The sequence below is a fragment of the Blastocystis hominis genome (genome assembly GCF_000151665.1).
Source record: "Blastocystis hominis, Singapore isolate B (sub-type 7) whole genome shotgun sequence assembly, scaffold_8".
Taxonomy (NCBI): domain Eukaryota; class Bigyra; order Opalinata; family Blastocystidae; genus Blastocystis; species Blastocystis hominis.
This window is the reverse complement of record NW_013171867.1, coordinates 161,357-180,972: the sequence shown is the minus strand read 5'-3', so window position 1 is coordinate 180,972 and position 19,616 is coordinate 161,357. Positions and strand designations below refer to the sequence as shown.

The 19,616-nt window shown below is 46.5% G+C and overlaps 10 protein-coding genes; 7 read left to right on the top strand and 3 right to left on the bottom strand.

The window, feature by feature from the left end:
- Positions 1-555: 555 nt before the first annotated feature.
- Positions 556-1,824, top strand: GSBLH_T00004729001 (uncharacterized protein; the record flags this gene model as incomplete). Its single annotated transcript, XM_013043687.1, has 3 exons — positions 556-864; positions 896-1,603; positions 1,639-1,824. 3 exons carry the CDS (start codon positions 556-558, stop codon positions 1,822-1,824), a joined length of 1,203 nt encoding a protein of 400 aa, XP_012899141.1.
- A 770-nt stretch (positions 1,825-2,594) lies between these two features.
- On the top strand, positions 2,595-4,173 carry GSBLH_T00004728001 (uncharacterized protein; the record flags this gene model as incomplete). Its single annotated transcript, XM_013043686.1, has 2 exons — positions 2,595-3,197; positions 3,238-4,173. 2 exons carry the CDS (start codon positions 2,595-2,597, stop codon positions 4,171-4,173), a joined length of 1,539 nt encoding a protein of 512 aa, XP_012899140.1.
- Positions 4,174-4,251: 78 nt separating this feature from the next.
- GSBLH_T00004727001 (uncharacterized protein) lies at positions 4,252-5,111 on the top strand. XM_013043685.1 has 5 exons: positions 4,252-4,289; positions 4,322-4,439; positions 4,473-4,548; positions 4,580-4,733; positions 4,765-5,111. The coding sequence occupies exons 1-5, from the start codon at positions 4,274-4,276 to the stop codon at positions 4,836-4,838; spliced, it is 438 nt and encodes a 145-aa protein (XP_012899139.1). The 5' UTR covers positions 4,252-4,273; the 3' UTR covers positions 4,839-5,111.
- A 473-nt stretch (positions 5,112-5,584) lies between these two features.
- GSBLH_T00004726001 (uncharacterized protein) lies at positions 5,585-7,790 on the top strand (the record flags this gene model as incomplete). Its single annotated transcript, XM_013043684.1, has 3 exons — positions 5,585-5,623; positions 5,655-5,786; positions 5,817-7,790. 3 exons carry the CDS (start codon positions 5,585-5,587, stop codon positions 7,788-7,790), a joined length of 2,145 nt encoding a protein of 714 aa, XP_012899138.1.
- Positions 7,790-10,075, top strand: GSBLH_T00004725001 (uncharacterized protein; the record flags this gene model as incomplete). XM_013043683.1 has 3 exons in its annotated part: positions 7,790-7,901; positions 7,936-8,258; positions 8,291-10,075. 3 exons carry the CDS (start codon positions 7,790-7,792, stop codon positions 9,470-9,472), a joined length of 1,617 nt encoding a protein of 538 aa, XP_012899137.1. The 3' UTR covers positions 9,473-10,075.
- Positions 10,076-10,928: 853 nt separating this feature from the next.
- Positions 10,929-11,445, top strand: GSBLH_T00007212001 (uncharacterized protein; the record flags this gene model as incomplete). The annotated part of the gene is given in 2 exon segments (XM_013043682.1): positions 10,929-11,395; positions 11,412-11,445. The coding sequence occupies 2 exon segments, from the start codon at positions 10,929-10,931 to the stop codon at positions 11,443-11,445; spliced, it is 501 nt and encodes a 166-aa protein (XP_012899136.1).
- A 2,095-nt stretch (positions 11,446-13,540) lies between these two features.
- GSBLH_T00004724001 (uncharacterized protein) lies at positions 13,541-14,104 on the bottom strand (the record flags this gene model as incomplete). The annotated part of the gene is made up of 3 exons (XM_013043681.1): positions 13,541-13,771; positions 13,802-13,915; positions 13,946-14,104. 3 exons carry the CDS (start codon positions 14,102-14,104, stop codon positions 13,541-13,543), a joined length of 504 nt encoding a protein of 167 aa, XP_012899135.1.
- Positions 14,105-14,730: 626 nt separating this feature from the next.
- On the top strand, positions 14,731-16,086 carry GSBLH_T00004723001 (uncharacterized protein). XM_013043680.1 has 6 exons: positions 14,731-14,756; positions 14,791-14,824; positions 14,855-14,911; positions 14,943-15,104; positions 15,133-15,371; positions 15,403-16,086. Exons 1-6 carry the CDS (start codon positions 14,736-14,738, stop codon positions 16,027-16,029), a joined length of 1,140 nt encoding a protein of 379 aa, XP_012899134.1. The 5' UTR covers positions 14,731-14,735; the 3' UTR covers positions 16,030-16,086.
- Positions 16,087-16,189: 103 nt separating this feature from the next.
- Positions 16,190-17,243, bottom strand: GSBLH_T00004722001 (uncharacterized protein; the record flags this gene model as incomplete). Its single annotated transcript, XM_013043679.1, has 2 exons — positions 16,190-17,156; positions 17,188-17,243. 2 exons carry the CDS (start codon positions 17,241-17,243, stop codon positions 16,190-16,192), a joined length of 1,023 nt encoding a protein of 340 aa, XP_012899133.1.
- Positions 17,244-17,912: 669 nt separating this feature from the next.
- Positions 17,913-19,616, bottom strand: part of GSBLH_T00004721001 (uncharacterized protein) — a gene marked incomplete at both ends in the record, with an annotated part of 3,178 nt that continues 1,474 nt past the window's right edge. Inside the window, one exon of the mRNA XM_013043678.1 lies at positions 17,913-19,614. Within this exon, the coding sequence (XP_012899132.1) occupies positions 17,913-19,614 (1,702 nt within the window). The remainder of the gene's footprint in view (positions 19,615-19,616) is intronic.

The following is a 19,616-nucleotide window of genomic DNA, read 5'->3' as shown; positions in this document are numbered from 1 at the left end:
TTAGATTCGCACTGCGATTTTTAATGATTATATCGCATCAGAACTACGCAATACGTATTCATTCTCTTATCTGAGTGATTTGGAGTGAACTGGAATATACACAGTATTTGGGTCTGGATATCTGGATTGGAACATGGAATGTAAACGGACGTATGCTAAAGAGTGCAATTGGTCCCTGGCTCTTTGCAGGAGGGAAAGGCAACGTTTTTTAATTCTATTTTATTCACAAACAGACAGATCTATTCGTAATCGGTCTTCAGGAAATGGTAGATCTCACCGCTACGACCGTGGTATCCGAATCCCAATCCATGAAGCGTTCGCAAGCTTGGATCGACTCAATTTCTTCCATTCTCAATGAATCCGTACAATTTTCCTTCCTTTCTTTCTCACTACCTTAGGGAAACTCGTATTACTGCGTGGCTTCGAAGATTTTAGTGGGCGTTTTTCTCTGTGTTTTCGCCCGCGTTTCCCTCAGACCCTCCATTTCCCGCGTTTTTAGTACCTCCGTTTCCCCCTTTCCACGTAGCTTCCAGCGTGGCAACGGGTCTTCTGGGAATGATGGGCAACAAAGGGGGCGTTGGAATTCGATTCGAAGTGAACAACTCCTCGCTCTGCTTTGTCTGCTGCCATCTCGCTGCACATCGCGAGAAAGTTTCGGCTCGCAACGCGGACTACCACAAGTCGGAAATTGTGGGATCCCACACCCTTAGGATTTTGTCTGAAATGGTGTTTTCCGCGCCAGCCACGCCTTTTTCGTCATCGTCATCATCTCCTTCTGCTTCCTCTGCCTCCTCTGCGTCTTCTTTTTCATCAGCCGACTTAACGGAGAGCATTCCGATCCTAAGTCATGATGTCGTGTATTGGGTCCCTTCTTTCTTCTTCCGCTCACTCCCAGCTCGGCGACCTCAACTATCGCATCACCTCCGACGTCCCTTCCTCCACGGTCTTCCAATACGCCCGCTCCTCCTTCTCTTCTCTCCTCAAAAAAGACCAATTAGCCGTTTCGCAGCACGCCGGTTTCGCCTTCGTCGGTTTCACCGAGCCGCCTATTTCCTTCCCTCCGACGTACAAATATCTCCGCGACGCCTCCATCTACGACCAGCGTCCCGAGAAGAAACTCCGCGCGCCCGCCTGGTGTGACCGAATTCTCTACCGAATGCGCGATCCCCCGCGGCCAAACCAGCAGATCCCCGTGGTTATCACGGAGTACGAGGCCGTGGATTCGGTTCTGGGGAGCGACCACAAGCCTGTGTATCTGCGGAGCGTTTTATTGGTCAAAAAATACGACGAATCGCGGATGGTCACGTGCCAGACCGAGGCCAGGCGAAGAATTTTGGCGGGAGAAAAGGCGGGTTTGGTGCAGCCAGAGCTGAGCGCGACCGAAATTGCGTTCGGTTGCGTGGCGTTTCAGTCGCCGAGTCGACGGACGATTCGAATTCGGAATGCGGGCGAAACGAATCTTTATTTCCGGTTTTTACCGCGGGACTCGGAGAATCACGTGGCGTTACCGATGTTGGGAGTTTCGCAGCTGTTTGGCGTTTTGTTGCCGAATGAATCAATCGAAATCGAAATCGTTCTGCATGTCACCACGCCGTTCTTGAAGGTAGAATGGCGCTCGTTCATCGTTTATAAGTGTAGTATGTGCACGAGAACGGAATTATCGAGGATATGATGGCCATTCGAATCGATCGCGAGCATGATCATTACATTCACATCACCGCTTCTTTGTTGGCCACCTCCTTCGGACGGTCGCTTCCCGCTTTAATCCGAATGAATCAGCCGGGTAGAGCTTTCCGTTCGCGCGTTAAGCGTAGCACGAGCTAATGAAGCGGTCGATCTGATGAGCCCGCCAGTGCGGTCGATTCCCCGCGAATTGTGGAATATGGTGGACTTCTTGCTGAGGCAGGGACTCGGACAACCGAATTTGTGGAGAGAGAAGGAATCGGAGGAAGAGATGGCGAAGGTGCGCGAAGTGCTGGATGTGGGCGGAGAATTGACAGGAGCGAAGTATGGAATGCTGCAAGGAGAGTTGTGACGAGTAGCCCGCATGTCGTTGCGAACGTTTTGAGCGAATGGCTGGGATCGCTTGAAACACCGGTTCTGCCTGCGAGTGTGAAGGAAGGACTGGAGGACAGTCCTCGGATGTGTTACTTGCTCATCGACACGATTTTGGCGATGGTGGAGACGGAGGAAAGGAGATGATGATTAGATTCCTCAGGAGAACCGGACGGTGTTTATCTATGTGATGAAGTTCTTGCAGGAGGTGCTGAAGCAGAAGACGCTGAATGGAACGGACGTGGACTTGCTGACGATTGTGTTTTCGAAGGTTTTGATTGGCGGATATGTGGAGGATGAAAAGGATCCTGTAAAATGTGCTGAACAAGAAGTGCTGGTGAGCATGATTCGATTTTTGCTGTCCTCTTCGGAGACGAGCGAAGAGAAATCGGTAACCCCTGTCGAGTCAGAGTCAGAATGATTTTGTGTTTGTTTGGAAATGCAATATTCGGATTCGTCGTATTTTTTATGCGTGTTCCATCGAGTGTAGGAGTGATAGCGATGATGCTCCTGTATTAACGCCTGCTCAACGCTGGAAGATGCTAAAGAAGGAGATCAAGGAGGAAATGAAGGAGAACAAGCCAAATCGACTCGAAAAGCGTGACAGGAAGGAAGTTGCAGCTTCCGCTGAAACGAATACTATGCAGAATGAACCGAACTCAAGTAGATTCTATTCTTCAAATGTAAGGCATGTAGAAGTCTCCCGAACAGAATTAGCGGATACTCGCTTCCCTTCCCATATCCACTATTCATGGAAGCCTCCACACAATATTCGGAAGCACACTTCCGCAGAATTTGCAGCCCTTCGGCAAGAGATGCGTGTTGAGGTGACGGGACGCAATCTCCCTCCGATTATTCCCCAGTTCCACCAAATGCGGCTTCCGAAATTCCTTCAAAACTTACTGAGATCTCTAAGTTTGACGAAACCAACTTCCCTCCAAATGCAATGTATTCCCTCCATCCTTCAAGGCCGCAACATACTCAGTATTTCGCCTCACCACTCCGGTAAACACCTCAGCTATGCGATTCCTCTCTTTCTCTTCAGCATGGAAGAAGAAATGAAGCTCCAAATTCTTTCGAACGAAGGTCCCATCGCCTTAATTCTCTGCTCCTCCCGCGACGCAGCCTCCGCAGCCTACAGCGTAGCCTCCCTTCTCTGCTTCGAACTAGACGTTTACGCAGCTAAATCACGCGCTTCGCGACGAAACGCGACTCCAACTTCGCATTTCGCTGTGTTGCGGCGGCGATTCGAAGACGGACCAAATCGCGCAGCTGCGCAAAGGCGTGCACATCGTGGTCGGCACGGCAGGGCGAGTCCGCGAGCTGCTGGAAGAAGGCGCGCTCTCGCTGCACATCTGCAAAGTGGTGTGTCTGGACGAGCTGGATCGCTCGTTCCTGACCGAATTGAATCGAATCTTCGGGTTTATGACGCATGTGCACCAGACGCTTCTGTTTCATTCGGCTCTGAAAGGCTCGCTGCTTGAAGATTTGAAGGAGCAGCTGCGCGATCCGGTGGTCATCAACGCGGCGTCGCGCGTGCAGACGCGGAGCGACGTGAAGTACGCGGTGGAGTTCGTGAAGTCGAGCGAGAAGAACGTATTTGTAGTTCGGAACTGTCTGAACCAGACAGCTCCGCCTGTGCTGATTGTTTGTCGCAATGAAAAAAACGTTGATTTTCTGCAGGAGTATTTCCTGCTCAAAGGAATCGATTCCGTTTCCGTCACAAACACACGCACGCCTCAGGAGAAGGACGACGCGTTGAACGCGTTTCGGGAGGGCAAGGCGGATGTGCTGATCTGCACGGACGCCGCTCTGGGGAATGAAACTATCAAGGAAGTCAATCATGTGATTCATTACGATATTCCCTCGGACTACGCAGTGTTTATGGATCGTCTGAATTTCCTGCGTCCGAATGGAATTTCGACGGCGCTTGTGGGATCCTCGGCTCCGCAGAAGGCGGTGGTGGAGATGAAGTTGCTTCTGCTGAAAACGGGAAGAGAGGTTCCGACGTGGCTGCAACAAGTGAGGGATGAAACGGGAGTCCCAAGTGTTCAAAGTAACCGTTGTTTGTGGTGTGGAAGTCGGAATCACTACATCGTGAATTGCCCCCAGTTGTAAACTTTACTTTTTATTTGTCTCCAGGTTTTATTTATTTGGGATTTGTTTGTTCTAAAACGTCAGTTTTTCTTGTTCTTTACTTTGGTGTGAAGTAAACAACATGGCTTCTGGAGCAGGTAACTTGCAACACGAAATCTGAACGAGATAGATATCCAACGGCTTGGAAGAAAGCACATGGAGATGCTTTCGAGTATGCAGAATATCAGTGCTTCATCTGGAACCTCTGTGTATGGAAAGAAGATTTTGAAAATGATGGGGTGGGCAGAGTAAGTCGTTTGCAACTTCGTTTTCTGTTATAGTGGTGAAGGTTTGGGCAAAGAAGGAACGGGTATAAAGGAGAGTATTATAGTAAAGAAGAAGGACGACGAGGAAGGAGTACGTTTCTGTTGATTTTGCTTAAAGCAAGGTTGGTTACAAAGAAGAGCAGAGCAACAAATGGGGAGAATGCTGGTGGTTCAATGCATATGACTCTGCGGTGAAGAAGATCGGTTCAAGTTCGACCGACACTGATTCTGAGTCCGATTCATCTGTCTCCGTTTCGACACCCAAGGTATATTCAGGTAGGCCATATTATTTGGCAATCAAAGATAGATGCGGAGTTGTTTGCGGCATGTAAAGGTAGACGATTAGGAATGCGAGCTCGAAGGAGTCAGGCAAAAGATTGATGAGTTGGATAACGAATAGAAGGGGAAATGGGAGAGAACGGAGGATGCGGAGACATTACCCGAGATAGCGGAGTCGATTTATGATGAGAAGAAGAAGGATAAGAAGAAGAAGGATAAAAAGGAAAAGAAAGATAAAAAGGATAAAAAGGAAAAGAAAGAAAAGAAGGAAAAGAAGGATAAAAAGAAAGAGAAACATAGCGAGAAGAAGCACAAGAAGGAGGAGAAGAAGCACTCTAAGGATAAGGATAAGGATAAGAAGAAGAAGCAAGAATAGACTGTTTGTTCGAATCACATTTTCTAAAGATGTTCCTGAAATGCTCAAAGTGTAACAACGTGTTTCGAAGTTGCAATGCGGAAAAGCACGTAAAACACTGCAAGAACTCCGCTGCTATGTGTTGTGACTGTGGAGTCAGTCTTTCACCTGAGGAGATTCCGAAACACACCAACTGCCCAAATGCTCTCAAACGCAATATTCCTCCTCTCTATAACCCCAAAGCTGTTTGTTTTTCGCTTGAAGGGTTTATATGTAGAAAATATTCAATCCGAATATCAGCAACCTGCTTCTTATTGACCGTGCGGCATTCGAAAACAAAGACAGCCAGTTGAAGCCCATTTTCGACAAACTTGTGTTAGTGGATTGCGTACCCAGAAAGAAGGATGGCTTCGTGAATTATACGAGTGCTCTCTGCAAGGTAGATAAGGAAATCGCAGAACGAGCGTGGGATGTGCTGGAAAAGACGAAAGCGATGATTCCTGCAGAAAAACGAAAGATAATAAACAAGTTGGTAAGGGTTTGGGGTCATGTGTGAAACTTAGAAACCAGTGATCAAGAAGGAAAAGAACTTCAAAAAGGAGAAGAAGGAGAAAGTAGAGAAAAAGAAAAAACCAGAGCAACCAGAAGATTCGCTGGCAAAACGCGTAGAACGTCTGATTACACTGCATAAAAACGTATAAGCATATTTCCAGGTCAATTTATAGACACTGGAGGGAGATGCATTGAAGGACAAGGTGGTCGCGCTCATTTGTGGTCGCGACCCGTTAGAAGACGAAGGCAAGATACGAGAGACGTTTGACAAGGTTATTACGATGTGTTATTTGTGTTTATTCGATACATTCCCGCGGTATACTTTTTTCATATCTGCTTACATTCCCATATATATGATGTGGTCATTAACAGCAATGGAACCGATAGATGGGGGAATCCTTTCTCTTCTTCCTCCGCTTGTTGCCCTCATTCTGGCTTTTATTACGAAGGAAGTGATCACTTCGATTCTTTCTGGAGTATTCGTTGGTACTATTATCTACACTATCAAGAAACATCTGGCATGGTACAATGCAATCTCAATTGTGATATCCTTGCTTGTTGAGAAGATGTCAGAGGAGATGGAAATGATTATTTTTATTACGCTACTTGGAGGACTCATCATCATTCTAAAGAACTCTGGGGGATCGCGTGCGTACGGTAAATGGGCTATTCAGCGCGTAAAGTCCAGAAAAGGGACCGAATTTTCCGCTATTTTGATGGCTTGTTTGTTTTTTGTGGATGACTACTTTAACTGTTTGACTACGAGTACTGTGCTGAAGCCGCTCGCCAAGGCGAATCATATTTCCATGGAGAAGCTCGCGTTCATCATTCATGCTGTGGCTAACAACATCTGCCTTCTCGTTCCATTTTCCAGTTGGGCAGCGGCGATTGCATCCAATATCAAGGATGCAGGTTTGTCTGGGGGCATCTCCATGTTCATCTCCACCATCCCGTACAACTTCTACACAGTATTCGTTTTATTCTTCATCGTTCTGATCGTCCTCTGCGACATCGACTTCGGCGCGATGAAGCGCTACGAAGAGCTCGCCAAAATCCAGCCGAGCTGTCCGCGCGGTCGGCCCGACGACTGCATGAGTCCAACCGAGAGCGAAAAGGAGGGCTCCGTGTGCGATCTGCTCATCCCCATCGTGCTCCTGATCGGATTTACCTTCCTGTTCATTCTCTGCACGGGCGGTTATCTCACCGACCCGAGCGTTTCTTTCATCACTGCGTTCATGAACGGCGACGCCGTCCTCTCGCTCAGCATGTCCACGCTCTGCACGCTGGCGTGCTGCGCGGCCATGCTGATCCCACGCAAGCAGATGACGTTCAATGCGTTTGTCGAGAGCGTGAAAGAAGGCGCGCAGTACATGGCGCCCACGATCATCATTCTCGCCGTGGCGTGGACCATGAGCGGGGTCACGAACGAGCTTTTAGGCACAGGAGAATATTTAGGCACGCTTATTATTAGGTTCCACATCCCCGTAGCACTCATCCCCACAGTGTTCTTTTTACTTGTGGCTGTGACCGCGTTTGCGTTGGGAAACGCGTGGTGCTGCTTCGGAATTTTCATTCCGATCGCTTCGGAGATCTGTCAAACCACATCCCCGGAGTCGTTGGCGCCGACGCTTGCTGCGGTGTTGGGAGGGTCTGTGTTTGGAGATCAAGCCTCTCTGTTGTCTGAAACGACGATTCTACTCGTTTCTACCATGGAGTGTACGATTCAGAGCCATTTCAAAACGCAATTACCGTACTTGCTCATGGTGCTGGTCATTTCTACGTTGACCTATGTGGTTTGTGGATTTACGAAGAATAACTTGTTGATTAGCTGGCTGGCTGGTTTGGTGATTCTTATCATTACAGCGGTTGTTTGGACTTTGATCTATCCACATCTGAAGTCGAGTCAGAGGGATATGTACTTCGACAATGAAGATGATATGAAGAAGGGATTATGCAGTCAGAAGGAGGAGGACGAGGAATTTATTAAATCTTTCATGTACAATGACTCGTTGATTTTGAGTGTTTGTTTGAAGCAAAAGCTGTTACACGATGGAATTTTGGGCGAGGGATCAGTGGCGGGGTTTCCCGGAGAATTGAAATCCAGATTCGGCCGTGGTCAGGCATTGGGAAAGTGCACTAAAATCTAATGAGCGAACTCCAAACTTTCCGAAGATCGTATATCCCTCCTCTTCCTACCATTTTGACCAAGGACGTGAATGTGAAGAAATGCGAGGCACTGGGCGCTGCCGCTGATCACGGTATGGTTTTGGTACGGATTGGTGATATGGATAGAGAAAATTCAGGCTTTGTTCCCCTGCACTTACGGACTTCCTCGTGTAGAGTATGAGGAGTGCACCGGCAAGGTCTGGAGACCCATGAACATCGGTGTGGTGCTTTCGGGAGGTCAGGCTCCTGGAGGTCATAACGTGATTGCCGGAATCTACGACTTCACGAAGAAGGTGGGCGGAAACATGTACGGATTCCGCTACGGACCCCGTGGTGTGTTCACTGGCAAGTATGTGAAGATCGACGACAAGTTCATGGACCAATACCGCAACATGGGAGGCTTCGATATGATCGGTTCGGGTCGTGACAAAATCAAGGGAGACGACCAGGTTCGTTATTTGCGCGTTGGCTTGATTTGTAGTTCCAAGCGTCCGCGAAGGTTTGCAACGACCTGGAATTGGACGGTCTGATCGTCATCGGAGGCGACGACTCGAACACAAACGCTGCCCTTCTGGCGGAGTACTTCCAGAGCATCCACCACCGCACGCACGTGATCGGCTGCCCCAAGACGATCGACGGCGATCTGAAGAACGACTACATCCCGGTGTCCTTCGGCTTCGACACGGCGTGCAAGATCTACTCGGAGCTGATCGGGAACATCTGCGTGGACGCGTTGTCTGCGCAGAAATACTACCACTTCGTGCGCTTGATGGGCCGCTCGGCGTCGCACATCACCATGGAATGCGCGTTCGAGACGCACCCGAACTACACGTTCATCGGCGAGGAGATCTCCCAGAAGAAGAAGTCGGTGAAGCAGATCACGCAGGAAGTGGTGGATCTGATCGTGGAGCGCGCCAAGCTCGGCAAGAACTACGGCGTGATTCTTCTCCCCGAGGGACTCATCGAGTTCATCCCCGAAATGGGCTCGCTGATCGAGGAGCTCAACGAGGTCATCGCGGCCGGCCACACCGCGCAGGACGACATCGCCGCGCACCTGCAGCCGGCGTCGCGCGAGCTGTTCGACTATCTGCCGCAGTCGCTGCGCGATCAGCTGACGCTGGACCGCGATTCGCACGGCAACGTGAAGGTCTCGCAGATCGAAACGGAGAAGTTCATCGTGTCCTGCGTGCAGAAGGAGCTGGACGCGCTCAAAGCGCAGGGCGTATACTCGGGCTCGTTCAACGCGCAGTGCCACTTCTTCGGGTACGAGGGCCGCTGCGGCCTGCCGTCGTGCTTCGACACGAACTACTGCTACGCGCTGGGCTACAACGCGGGCGTGCTGATCCACGAGGGACTCAACGGCATGATGTCCACCATCAGCAACCTGGACGCTCCGGTGGAGGCGTGGACGGCGGGCGGCGTGCCGGTGACGATGATGATGAACATCGAGCGACGCAACGGAAAGGACGAGCCGGTGATCAAGAAGGCGCTCGTGGAGCTGGACGGACTGCCCTATCGACGCTTTGTCGAGCAGGCCAAGAAGTGGAGACTCGGAGATTGCTATAGCTTCCCGGGACCCATTCAGTTCACGGGACCCGCGGCGAACGTGATCAACCAGACGCTGGCGTACGAGATCGAGGAGAGAAGAATGAGAAAGCATTGAGGAGGTTTTTGAGTCGTTTTTGGCGTGTTTGTTGCAGTCAGTCAGGGGTGTGGGAGGAAGGTAGTGAAGTAAAGGAGCTAAGTGAGTGGAATTTAGTGGAATTGCTTTTTTTTCAAGGATCCAATGGAATTTAGGATGGAATCCATTTGTGGCACTTGGTGATGAATGATTCCATTTTGGAAGGGGGGTTGGAGTGTGGAGATTGGCAAAAATAGTTTTGTGTAAAGATCATTTCGAATGCCTATTGGAAATACTGTATACCTGTTCACGCGCAAACAAATGGGAGACGATAACGAGCTTGGAAGAAAGCTGATTCGTGGCTTCCTTGGAAACCTCGCGAAGCAAGAAGTACTCCCTAAGCTCTTGTTCTTTGTCAACGAGGGAACCTTCCTGGTGTGCACGGAGGACGAAACGCTTCTGACGCCTCTCCGCGCTCTGGCTGATAAGGGAGTGGATATCGCCGTGTGCAAGACTTGCCTGGACTTCTACAACATCCCTGTGGAGAAGATGCCTCTGGGTCGCGTTGGAACTTCTCCGGAGTTCGTGAAGATCACCACGGAGTTCCCTGTCATGACTGTCACATAATTGGGTTTTTGTGATGCCTCTTTGTTTGATAAGAAACACAAATAGATCCATGAATGTTCTCGACGGATATGACTCTGACGAAGAGTTCTCCTTCAACCCCTGTGGTAGAAGCGCGCATTTGTATTGACAATTAGAAGACATTGACTGGAATCCGACGGAGCCGATCTTAAAAGTAAATCAATGAATGGATGCATGAAATGAAAGGATTCCAAGCCTTTGCGTCAGGATTACCGTCTTCTAGAGGGTATTGGACGTGGAAGCTATTCCTGTGTATATAAAGTGGAAAATATCCACACGGGTGACATTTGTTGCGCAAAGAATGTACTGTTCCATGAAATGATCAAGTCTAGTATTTTCCGCAAAAGGACCCTAATGGAGGATTTCTGGATTTGAGTACTCATGCGTTGTCTGAACTGTCAAGTTTTTTCCCTCCTTTTGAATTACCATTGTAGTGCTTTGTTCATTATCCCACAAATCCATTATCCCCGTGTATGGAATTTGTCGAGGTCGACGTCGCGGTAGTGTCTATTTAATCACAGAGCTTTTCGATTACACCTTGGATGATCTTATTCATTTCCAAGCTCCTCTCACCGAAGTATCTTTCTATAGGCATTCAGTAACAATCAGAACGAAATCAAAACCATTCTTCGCACGATCCTCGACGTTCTCTCATTCATCCACTCCAAACACATTTTTCACTGGTTTTCTTTCCATTTCCATCCCATCTAGCGATCTCAAGCCCGGAAACATTCTCTGCAAGAAAGGCAAAATCGCGCTCTGCGATTGGGGCAGTGCGACCCACACAAACACTCCTTCCCAGCCTCCCACGCTCGGCTATCGCGCTCCCGAGCTTTTATTATGGAAAGAATCGATGGACCCCGCGTACTGGAGCCCCGCGGTGGATGTCTGGAGCTGGGGAATTCTCGTCGTGGAGCTTCTCACAAAGCATTATCTCATCGAAAGCGACAGCGAACTGGCCACGCTGAATCGCTTCGCGAGAATGGCGGGGACCGAGTCGATGAGCGAAGCCGAGCGGAAGCAGCTCGATGATTGCAATGAACACAGCTTGCTGCGGTTCGGATCGATTCGAGGAGCGGTGGAGGAGGCGGTGCCGAACGCGTCGCCGGCGGTGCTGGCAGTGCTGCGCGACTGCTTTCATTTTATGCCTGCGGGGAGGAAGAGCGCGGAGGAGTTGAGGAGGAGCGAGTGGATGCAGGGGTGTGGAGGGCAGGAAGAGTTGGCGGATTGGAGCCAGTGGGTTCGAGAGAAGAGGGAAGAGAAGAAGAAGAAGACGTGGGAGATGTGGCAAGAGTTGCAGAGAATGTTGATGGAGAAGCAGTGAGGTGTTTGTTAGAGAACGAAAGAGAGTGATTTTTGGAATCGAATAGGGTGGAATGGAGGATTTGGGAGTGAGATTATGGGGTCACGACGGACTGTTGATTCTTATTTTTGGTTCACTGCTGTGTTTGTACACATATATCTCACATTGGAGATACTTAATACAATGGTTAATGCTTGCTTGATTGATTGATTGATTGATGTGAATGGAAATACTCAAATTAATCATGCAGATACGAAGAGCGTTAAGTTCGTGATATTATTTGGGGTAGAATGACACACTATTCTGAGTGAAAGTTTGGTAGACGTTCTCCTCCCTGAACAAAACGTTTTGGACGCAGTAATTGAATATAAGAGAACTTGGAGTATTATTCTTGATAGAAAATACCGGGTTTTCTAAGAAAACAGTTAACATATATTGTTATTTATTTGACGTATTCGAACTAAAGATTCAGTTAATTTTCTTTTATCATGATTGTTCGGATATTTTTTATGCTTTTCTTAATGACTGAATCATGTGCAATTGAATTGAGAGAGAAAGGGTAAGCTAGCTCGAATATTGAAAGGATAGCTTTCCAGCAAAGCCTGTAAATCGCGCTGGTATTGATACACCGAACACAGTAGAATCTGAGTTTACGATTAACAACAAAACAGCGAGCATTACCTACATCCCTGCTATGCTCGGTTTAAGTGATGTACACAACAACAATAGCTTAAAAGATTCATTTTGTATGTCAAAAACTATTTTCGTTGAACCATTAACTCATGTAACTGTTGTGTATCAAAACCACAGTATTGTTTCTCAATCTTATCCAATCAAAAAGAAAAGCATCATATCAATTTCGAGGCTGAACTGTACCAAAGATTTGTATATAGTTTCAATTATTATGTTATGAGTAGAATGAGCTGTGAAAGCATTTGTATCAAACAGAATGGAGTTTGGGATTCTAATAATAGAAGCTGTATTCAATCATTTTACCTGAATCGAATTTGTTATTTGATCGAAAAGGATGCTGGCAGTTGGAAATTAGTAAATGCATCGTAATGGCGTACATAGACTCTAAACTCTAGATCAGTCACTTTGCTTGATAATACAGACAAACCATATTGCCATTTGAGTCCAGGACGTAATGAAGTGATTTTTACTTTATCCAAATCAGAAGATGTTCAAATTGATATTTGCACAAATACGGATAAGAAAATATTGGATAGAGTTGAAAGAATAATAAATAGTGGATCTTCACTGATAGATTATTCCCCAGATAATGATGAAGAACAATCTCATACATTGTTTTCTGATATCTATTCATATTTGTCTACATCAATCTTTGGTGTTCTGTTTGGATATGTTTTCAAATATATATACCAGCATTCTTATACTGTTATTAAGACAGTACAACAGACTCAGGAAAGGTGTTGCGATAGTAGAGAGTATGGTTGGACAAGTTGTGACCCCCAGTATGTACCTGCCCTGTGTGAACGTGGAACATGGGTTTGCGTCTTTGTTGCTGAGGTTTGTATGTGGTTAATTATGATTGGATGCGTTTATGGGGTCTGCTGCTGTGGTTTCTGCAGGGAGAAATGCAACTGTTAATAGTTACATTTTATTTTTTGTATAATACAAGTCACTTAGTGCAATTAACAAACGACGAAATTACACTTTATTGAGAAATCATTATTTGTATTTATATACAAAATGGAGGTACTTTTTACGTTACTATAAAAAGTGCTGGATAGTAGTGTCCATATTATTCTTTGTTTCCCTACAAAAACATACAATAGCGACACAATCAATTTAGGCTGCATAGTGACAGTCCCAAGATAGACCCGATTGGATCAGCTTCTTATCTAATGCTATATATCTGTGAATAGAATTACAATTCTAAATCTCTTGAATTTATAGTTAACCCATGTATTTGTAATGCTTACTGTTTGTTTGTTAACGATATTTATGTATTTTTATTAACTAATCAGTTTGCACTTAACATAATATGTTATAGAATCTATTTGTCCGCTAGTGCTTTCGCTCTCTATCTATATAAACCACATGACTGCAATCACTCAATCCACTCTTTCTCTCTCACACATGCACAACATATCATCCAAAACTAAGTGTGCGTATATCATACAAACAAGTATACAATGTTATTGTTTACACCAAGAACGATCGAGATTTCCTCCGATCTTTGTTTTCTTCAAAAACTTAAACATTCTCTCAGGATTCAAGCTTAGAATTCCCTGATTCACCGAGTCCGTTCCACTCATTTCACTGGATGGTCTTGTCAATCGAAGTGTGAGTGGACCCCTCGTGGGTTCATCGATTCCCAGCCTTCCATTCGCTATCAAAAAAGAAGCAGCAAAGTAATTCTCCACCGTCTATGTGTAAAACCAAATCAAAAACTGGACTTTGGAAAACGTTTTGGAATCATTTAACGTCGAAATCATGTCCACTTCGTCTTTTCCAGTTTCGATGAGCGTTTTTCTGATTTTTTTCATTACTTCCCCTGTGGTTTTGCGAAGCTACCCATCACTCACTCTTCGAACACTTACCTCGTTCCTTTCTTTATCATCTGTAACTTCCACAGGAGTTTTTTGCTCTGAAGAATCACTCCTTGTTCTCTTCACTGTCTTTTTCTTTTCAAGTTGCTCGTCCTCCGTTTCTTGTGGATCCCTATCTGGCGGAACATAAAGATTACCATTTCTATACATCACTCCTCTTTTTCTATTCTACATAAAGCTAATGAACCCAGGTATCTTAAAAAACCCGCGAACATCGTTTCCAAATTTATCCCATTCAAGTAGTTCGCAGGTAGGACTCAAATACATTTTCTTCAACTCAGTCCAAACAAAATCGGCATTTGGCTAAGGAACAATGATCCAAATCACGCCATACCTTAACATATCCTCGTTGCAATCGTTTTGCCTTTTCTAACCCGAGATTACTAATTTCAGCTAAAGACTCGGCATATTTATTAGCATTAATTACAGAGTTTGCTACACTCTTAATTGTTGGACAAAAATGGACAATAGTCTAAAGTCTCCATGTCATCTAAAATGGGCATCAGGTCGGCAGACAGTATATCATCCTGCATCATTCTAATTTCTGAAATCGTGAGTTAGTAAAGATCATCTCCAAGGCAGAGAACATACCATCTACCCTTTCATTAACACCCTGGATAACGTGAGAGAACCTCTCCGAATCCATGTTAATGATTTTTACCTGAAATAGATGGTAGATTCAGTGAGAAATAGCACTATTTGTGGTATTCCATAAACATGCACTATTTTGATAAACGAATTAAGGAAACATATCATATTCAAATTATTATTTGAAAACGATATGAAGGCACTTTTTAGCAAAGTATGTGACCAAAGATGTACGAATTTATGTTTAGAACAAAATCGGAAAGGTTAATCGCCGAACTATCTGTATTTCAGATATCTCATAATAAGTTGTAGCGGAATCCCTTAGAGAATCGGTTCCAGTGGCTCCCTGCGAGGATTGGAAGGAAGATAGTAGATCTCCTGTTTTCCTCTTGACTGATAGATACGGAGATGCTCAACAGTGAAGAGAAGAGTGAGCTGCAGGGAAGCCAAATTACAAAGAAGGATCTGCAGGATCATCCGAATGAAGTGAAAGATGTGGCCCGTTTCAGTATCAGTATCAAGCTCTCTAGCCGTGCTTCGCTGGATAAGTTTATTTCTAAAGGTAGGCTTCCTCGCTCAGTTCGATGTAGTTTTAAATATGCACAAGGAAGATCCTCGCACCATCTACTCGAACTGGGAGCAGGTGGGAAAGGGTTCCTTCGGCGTGGTGTATAAGGTGAACAAGGGCAAGCAAGTCTTCGCCGTGAAGGTGTTGGAGGACAACGGCAATCTGGTTTCCCTCCAGCAAGAAATCGGTCTGCAGTCGTACACTCCGGGCCCCAACGTGGTATCGATCATCGACACGTACTACTTCGACGACAAGCTCTGGGTAGGCGCTTCACTCCAAGCTTTTGATTCAGATCGTCATGGAATACATGAACGCGGGCAGTTTGGCGGATCTGCTCGACACGCAAGTCGCTTTCCCCGAAGAAGCGATCGCCTACGTGACGAAGGAGGTCTTGGAAGCGCTCAAGTACATGCATCGCCACCACCAGATCCATCGTGACATCAAGAGCGTGAACATCATGCTCGACACGGAGGGCCATGTGAAGTTAGTGGACTTCGGAGGCGCGGCTGTGCTCACCAAAGAGCAGTCCAAGCGAAACTCGCTGGTGGGAACGCCGCATTGGATGGCTCCCGAGCTGATTCGCCGCATTCCGTACAACGACTCCGTGGATATTTGGTCGCTGGGCATCACGGTGCTCGAAATGGCCGAAGGCGTGCCGCCCTTCGCGGATATCAGCGACGGCATGAAGGTGATGCTGAAGATCGTCACGGACTGCGCGCCGTTCTTCCAAGATCCCTTCGCGTGGAGCGAGGACTTCCAGAATTTCTTGGGAGCCATGCTGGAGAAGGATCCCGCCAATCGAATGTCCGCCACGCAGCTGTCGCAGCATAAGTTCTTACAGCGGGCGTATACGCGTGAGCAGTTCGCACAGTTCATTCGACTGTCGTATGAGCTCGCGAGAAGCTATGCAGGAGGCTAATGGTTCTGATTTTGCTTGTTCGTGGTGTGAATCTCGTGGCCCATCTAGTATTGTTTGGATGTGTTTGTTCGATACAGGAAGCCATTGCTGATTCGATGAGAGCAGTCTGGCCTTGGTTTTGCTTCGAGAGGAATGGTTGTGCTTTGATAGGATGGTTGCTTCAATTGAACAAACAATGGTATTCAACATATTCATTATCCCAGTGCTTCTTTTCGTCTTGTTCGCCGGCGTAGAGAAGAGGAACCGGGTTAGCGAAACGATGTCCTCGATCCATTGCCTTGATCTCGTTCATTTCTTCTTCGGACAATTCAAAATCGAACACATCAAAGTTCTCCTTGATTCTGTAATCGTGCACAGACTTCGGAATGCAAACAGTACCGCGCTGAATAGCCCATCGAATCAACACCTGGGCTGCGCTCTTACCGTGCTTCTCTGCTATTTTCACAATGCGAGGATCCTTAATCAAAGGAACCTCCGTCGTGTTTGCCATATTCATTGCGCCACCAAGAGGGAAATAGGCCGTGAGGAGGATTCCATTCTCGCCCAGCGTCTTCATCGTTTCCCACTGCTGAAGGTAGGGATGCAGCTCCACCTGATTCATCACAGGCTTTATTTGGCAGAAGCGCAGCAAATCAAGCACTTTCTTGGTAGAGAAGTTCGAAACTCCAATGGAACGGACCTTTCCTTCACGAACCGCCTCTTCCATTGCGGACCAAGCCTCCTTCACGCAGTCTTCGTTATATCCCAGACGATACTTGGGGTCATTCGGAGGAACAATAGGGTAGTCAAAGAAATAATTCTCCTGACGATGCTTTTCCTGATCTTCTGGGAGATTCAAGAAACCTGCCTGATGAATCAGCAGAAGATCAATGTAATCAGTTTGAAGATCAATCAAACTTTGAGCGATCGACTTTCTCACATTCTCCGTTTTCCAATCAGTCACCCACAGTTTTGTGGTAATGAAGATATCTTCTCTCTTGATAATTCCTTCCTTGATACACTTCTGGATAGCGTTGCCAACAGCTCTTTCGTTCTTGTAGGCAGTAGCAGTATCAATGAGACGATATCCGGTTTTAATAGCAGTTTCGACGGCAGCCTCCGCTTCATCAAATGGGGATAAAAAGGTTCTGATGATGATAAAATGATAATGTTACATACCCTAAGCCAAGAATAGGCATTTCATAACCGTTGTTCAGAGTAACTGTAGTCTTCATTTTTATAAAGTATGAATATTCTAATGTACAAAAAATAATGAAAGATGATACCTTTGAAAACACTTCGAATCCTAATAACTATTAGGAAAGATCGCTTTTGGATTTCTGCTTGAAAAGTCTCATTCTGAATGAAATACTTGCCATAAGATGAAATAATAGCGAGAGGGAATTATTAATTTGTTCAATCCTACGATGTTGTAGATGGAACAAAGAAACATCAAAGAAGTGAGTTAATAACGAAATTAGCGTCTATACTGTTATAGCAATAACAAATTACGAGCAGAATAATGAAAGACAAGGAGTGAACTATCATTCTAGTTCTTTTATATTAATAATCGATCATACAACTTCGTGGAGGATTCTCTGATATTTCATCTATGATTTCTTAATCTAAGTACGAAATGACTGATCTTAGCGAGAATTAGGATGATCGTTGTTTCAGTGTTATTATTATTATGTCTAAACAATCTTCTAATATCATTTTTCATATTGATAGTTTTGAGATTTATTCACATCTCCTGCGTCAACTTATCATTCTTTAACTACATTACTTTAAACACCATATATCAGAAAGCAACTAGATTTGTGATTTTATACGACATCAATAGGAAATCGCACGTTTACCAAAAAGGCTTGAAAAAAAGTGTGAAGTTGTTCAAAACAAACACATCAGCACTCCGGGCTATTTTCATTAGGGTAAGGACCAGCATTGCTGTTGTTGATATTGCCTCCATACTCCCAGTTCCAATTGAAGCGGCACTGAGCAAGATCGGCCTGGTCCTCAACATCGTAATAATGAGCATTCTCGCTCTGAGAATTATCAGGATTACTCATACAGAAAGTAGGGTAGGTAATGTAGGCATTCTGCTCCGCCAGAATGGTGACTCCTGTCGATTCTTGGTATGCAGAGAGGAGCTGCGAAGCGAAGTTGGTGGAATCGTCGTTATATCCGTTCTGGTTGAAGTTCAGCTCTTTCAGGTGAGGGAAGTTGACCTTATCATTGCACATATTCTGAATAATCGTGATGATGTTGTTGGTAAGATCCGTCAAATAGTTCGGGTTCAGAGCCGCCTGCTCCACGTCGTAATCGACGATCTGGTGCTCGCTCACTTGCAGCGTCTCTAAGTTCACGAAATAGCCCTTCTCCCGGTTGTTGTACATCCACGAGAGCAGCGTGTAGAGTCCTTCGCGCTTGAAGGTGCCTCTGCCGAACACGATGCGAGAGGGGTAGGTGTACTGAGACAGAGAGATCAGGCTTTCCGCGAGGGAGGCGTCCAGGAAGTTCAGGCGGAGCAGGTCCGAGTAGAGATACATATCGACAGGGCTCGGATTGCGATCCTGCTTACTGAGAGAATCGTGCCAGAGGTTCAGAGCTTCGCTGGTCATACCCGACAGAGCGAGGACACGCGTGTACTTCAAAGCCAGGGTAGGATAGGCGTCACGGACAGCTAAGTAGTAGCGAGTGACGTCAAGATCGGAAATCACTTCGTCCTTGCAGGTATCCTGGGTGGCGTAGTTGCTGTTATCGCCGAAGATGAAGGGGTCGTAGATGGGGAACCACGCTATGGGAGTAGGAGTGGGAGTGGGAGTGGGAGTGGGAGTGGGAGTGGGAGTGGGAGTGGGGGTAGGAGCCTGGGTTGTGGGAGCCTGGGTGGTAGGAGGAAGAGTCGTGGGAGCCTCAGTAGGAGGCAAAGTGGTAGGAGCCTCAGTAGGAGTCAGATTGAATGTAGCACCAGCAGCAGATCCAAATTTCACAGTGTAAGAAAAAGACATAACTCCACTCTTCAAAGTAATAGACGATTCAGCATCCCAACCATTTTCACCACTATCCGTTAACAACATCGTGTGCACAGTAGCATTCATGCAGAAATAGAAGGTACCAGCAGTGCAAACAGTTTCCTGATAAACGGCAATACCATATAAATTTTCTCCTTCAAAAATGCTAACCGCTTCTTCATTTCCAAACTGACCACAAGTACGAGTAACCGTAACCACGAGCTGTCTCTCGTCACATTCAATAGGAGAAGTAGTGGGAGCAGCAGTAGTGGGAGGAAGAGTCGTAGGAGCCTCGGTAGGAGCAAGAGTCGTAGGAGCCTCAGTAGGAGGCAAAGTGGTAGGAGCCTCAGTAGGAGGAAGAGTCGTAGGAGCCTCGGTAGGAGGCAGAGTCGTAGGAGCCTCAGTAGGAGGAAGAGTCGTAGGAGCCTCAGTAGGAGGCAGAGTGGTGGGAGCCTCAGTAGGAGGCAGAGTCGTAGGAGCCTCAGTAGGAGGAAGAGTCGTAGGAGCCTCAGTAGGAGGAAGAGTCGTAGGAGCCTCAGTAGGAGGCAGAGTGGTGGGAGCCTCAGTAGGAGGCAGAGTGGTAGGAGCCTCAGTACT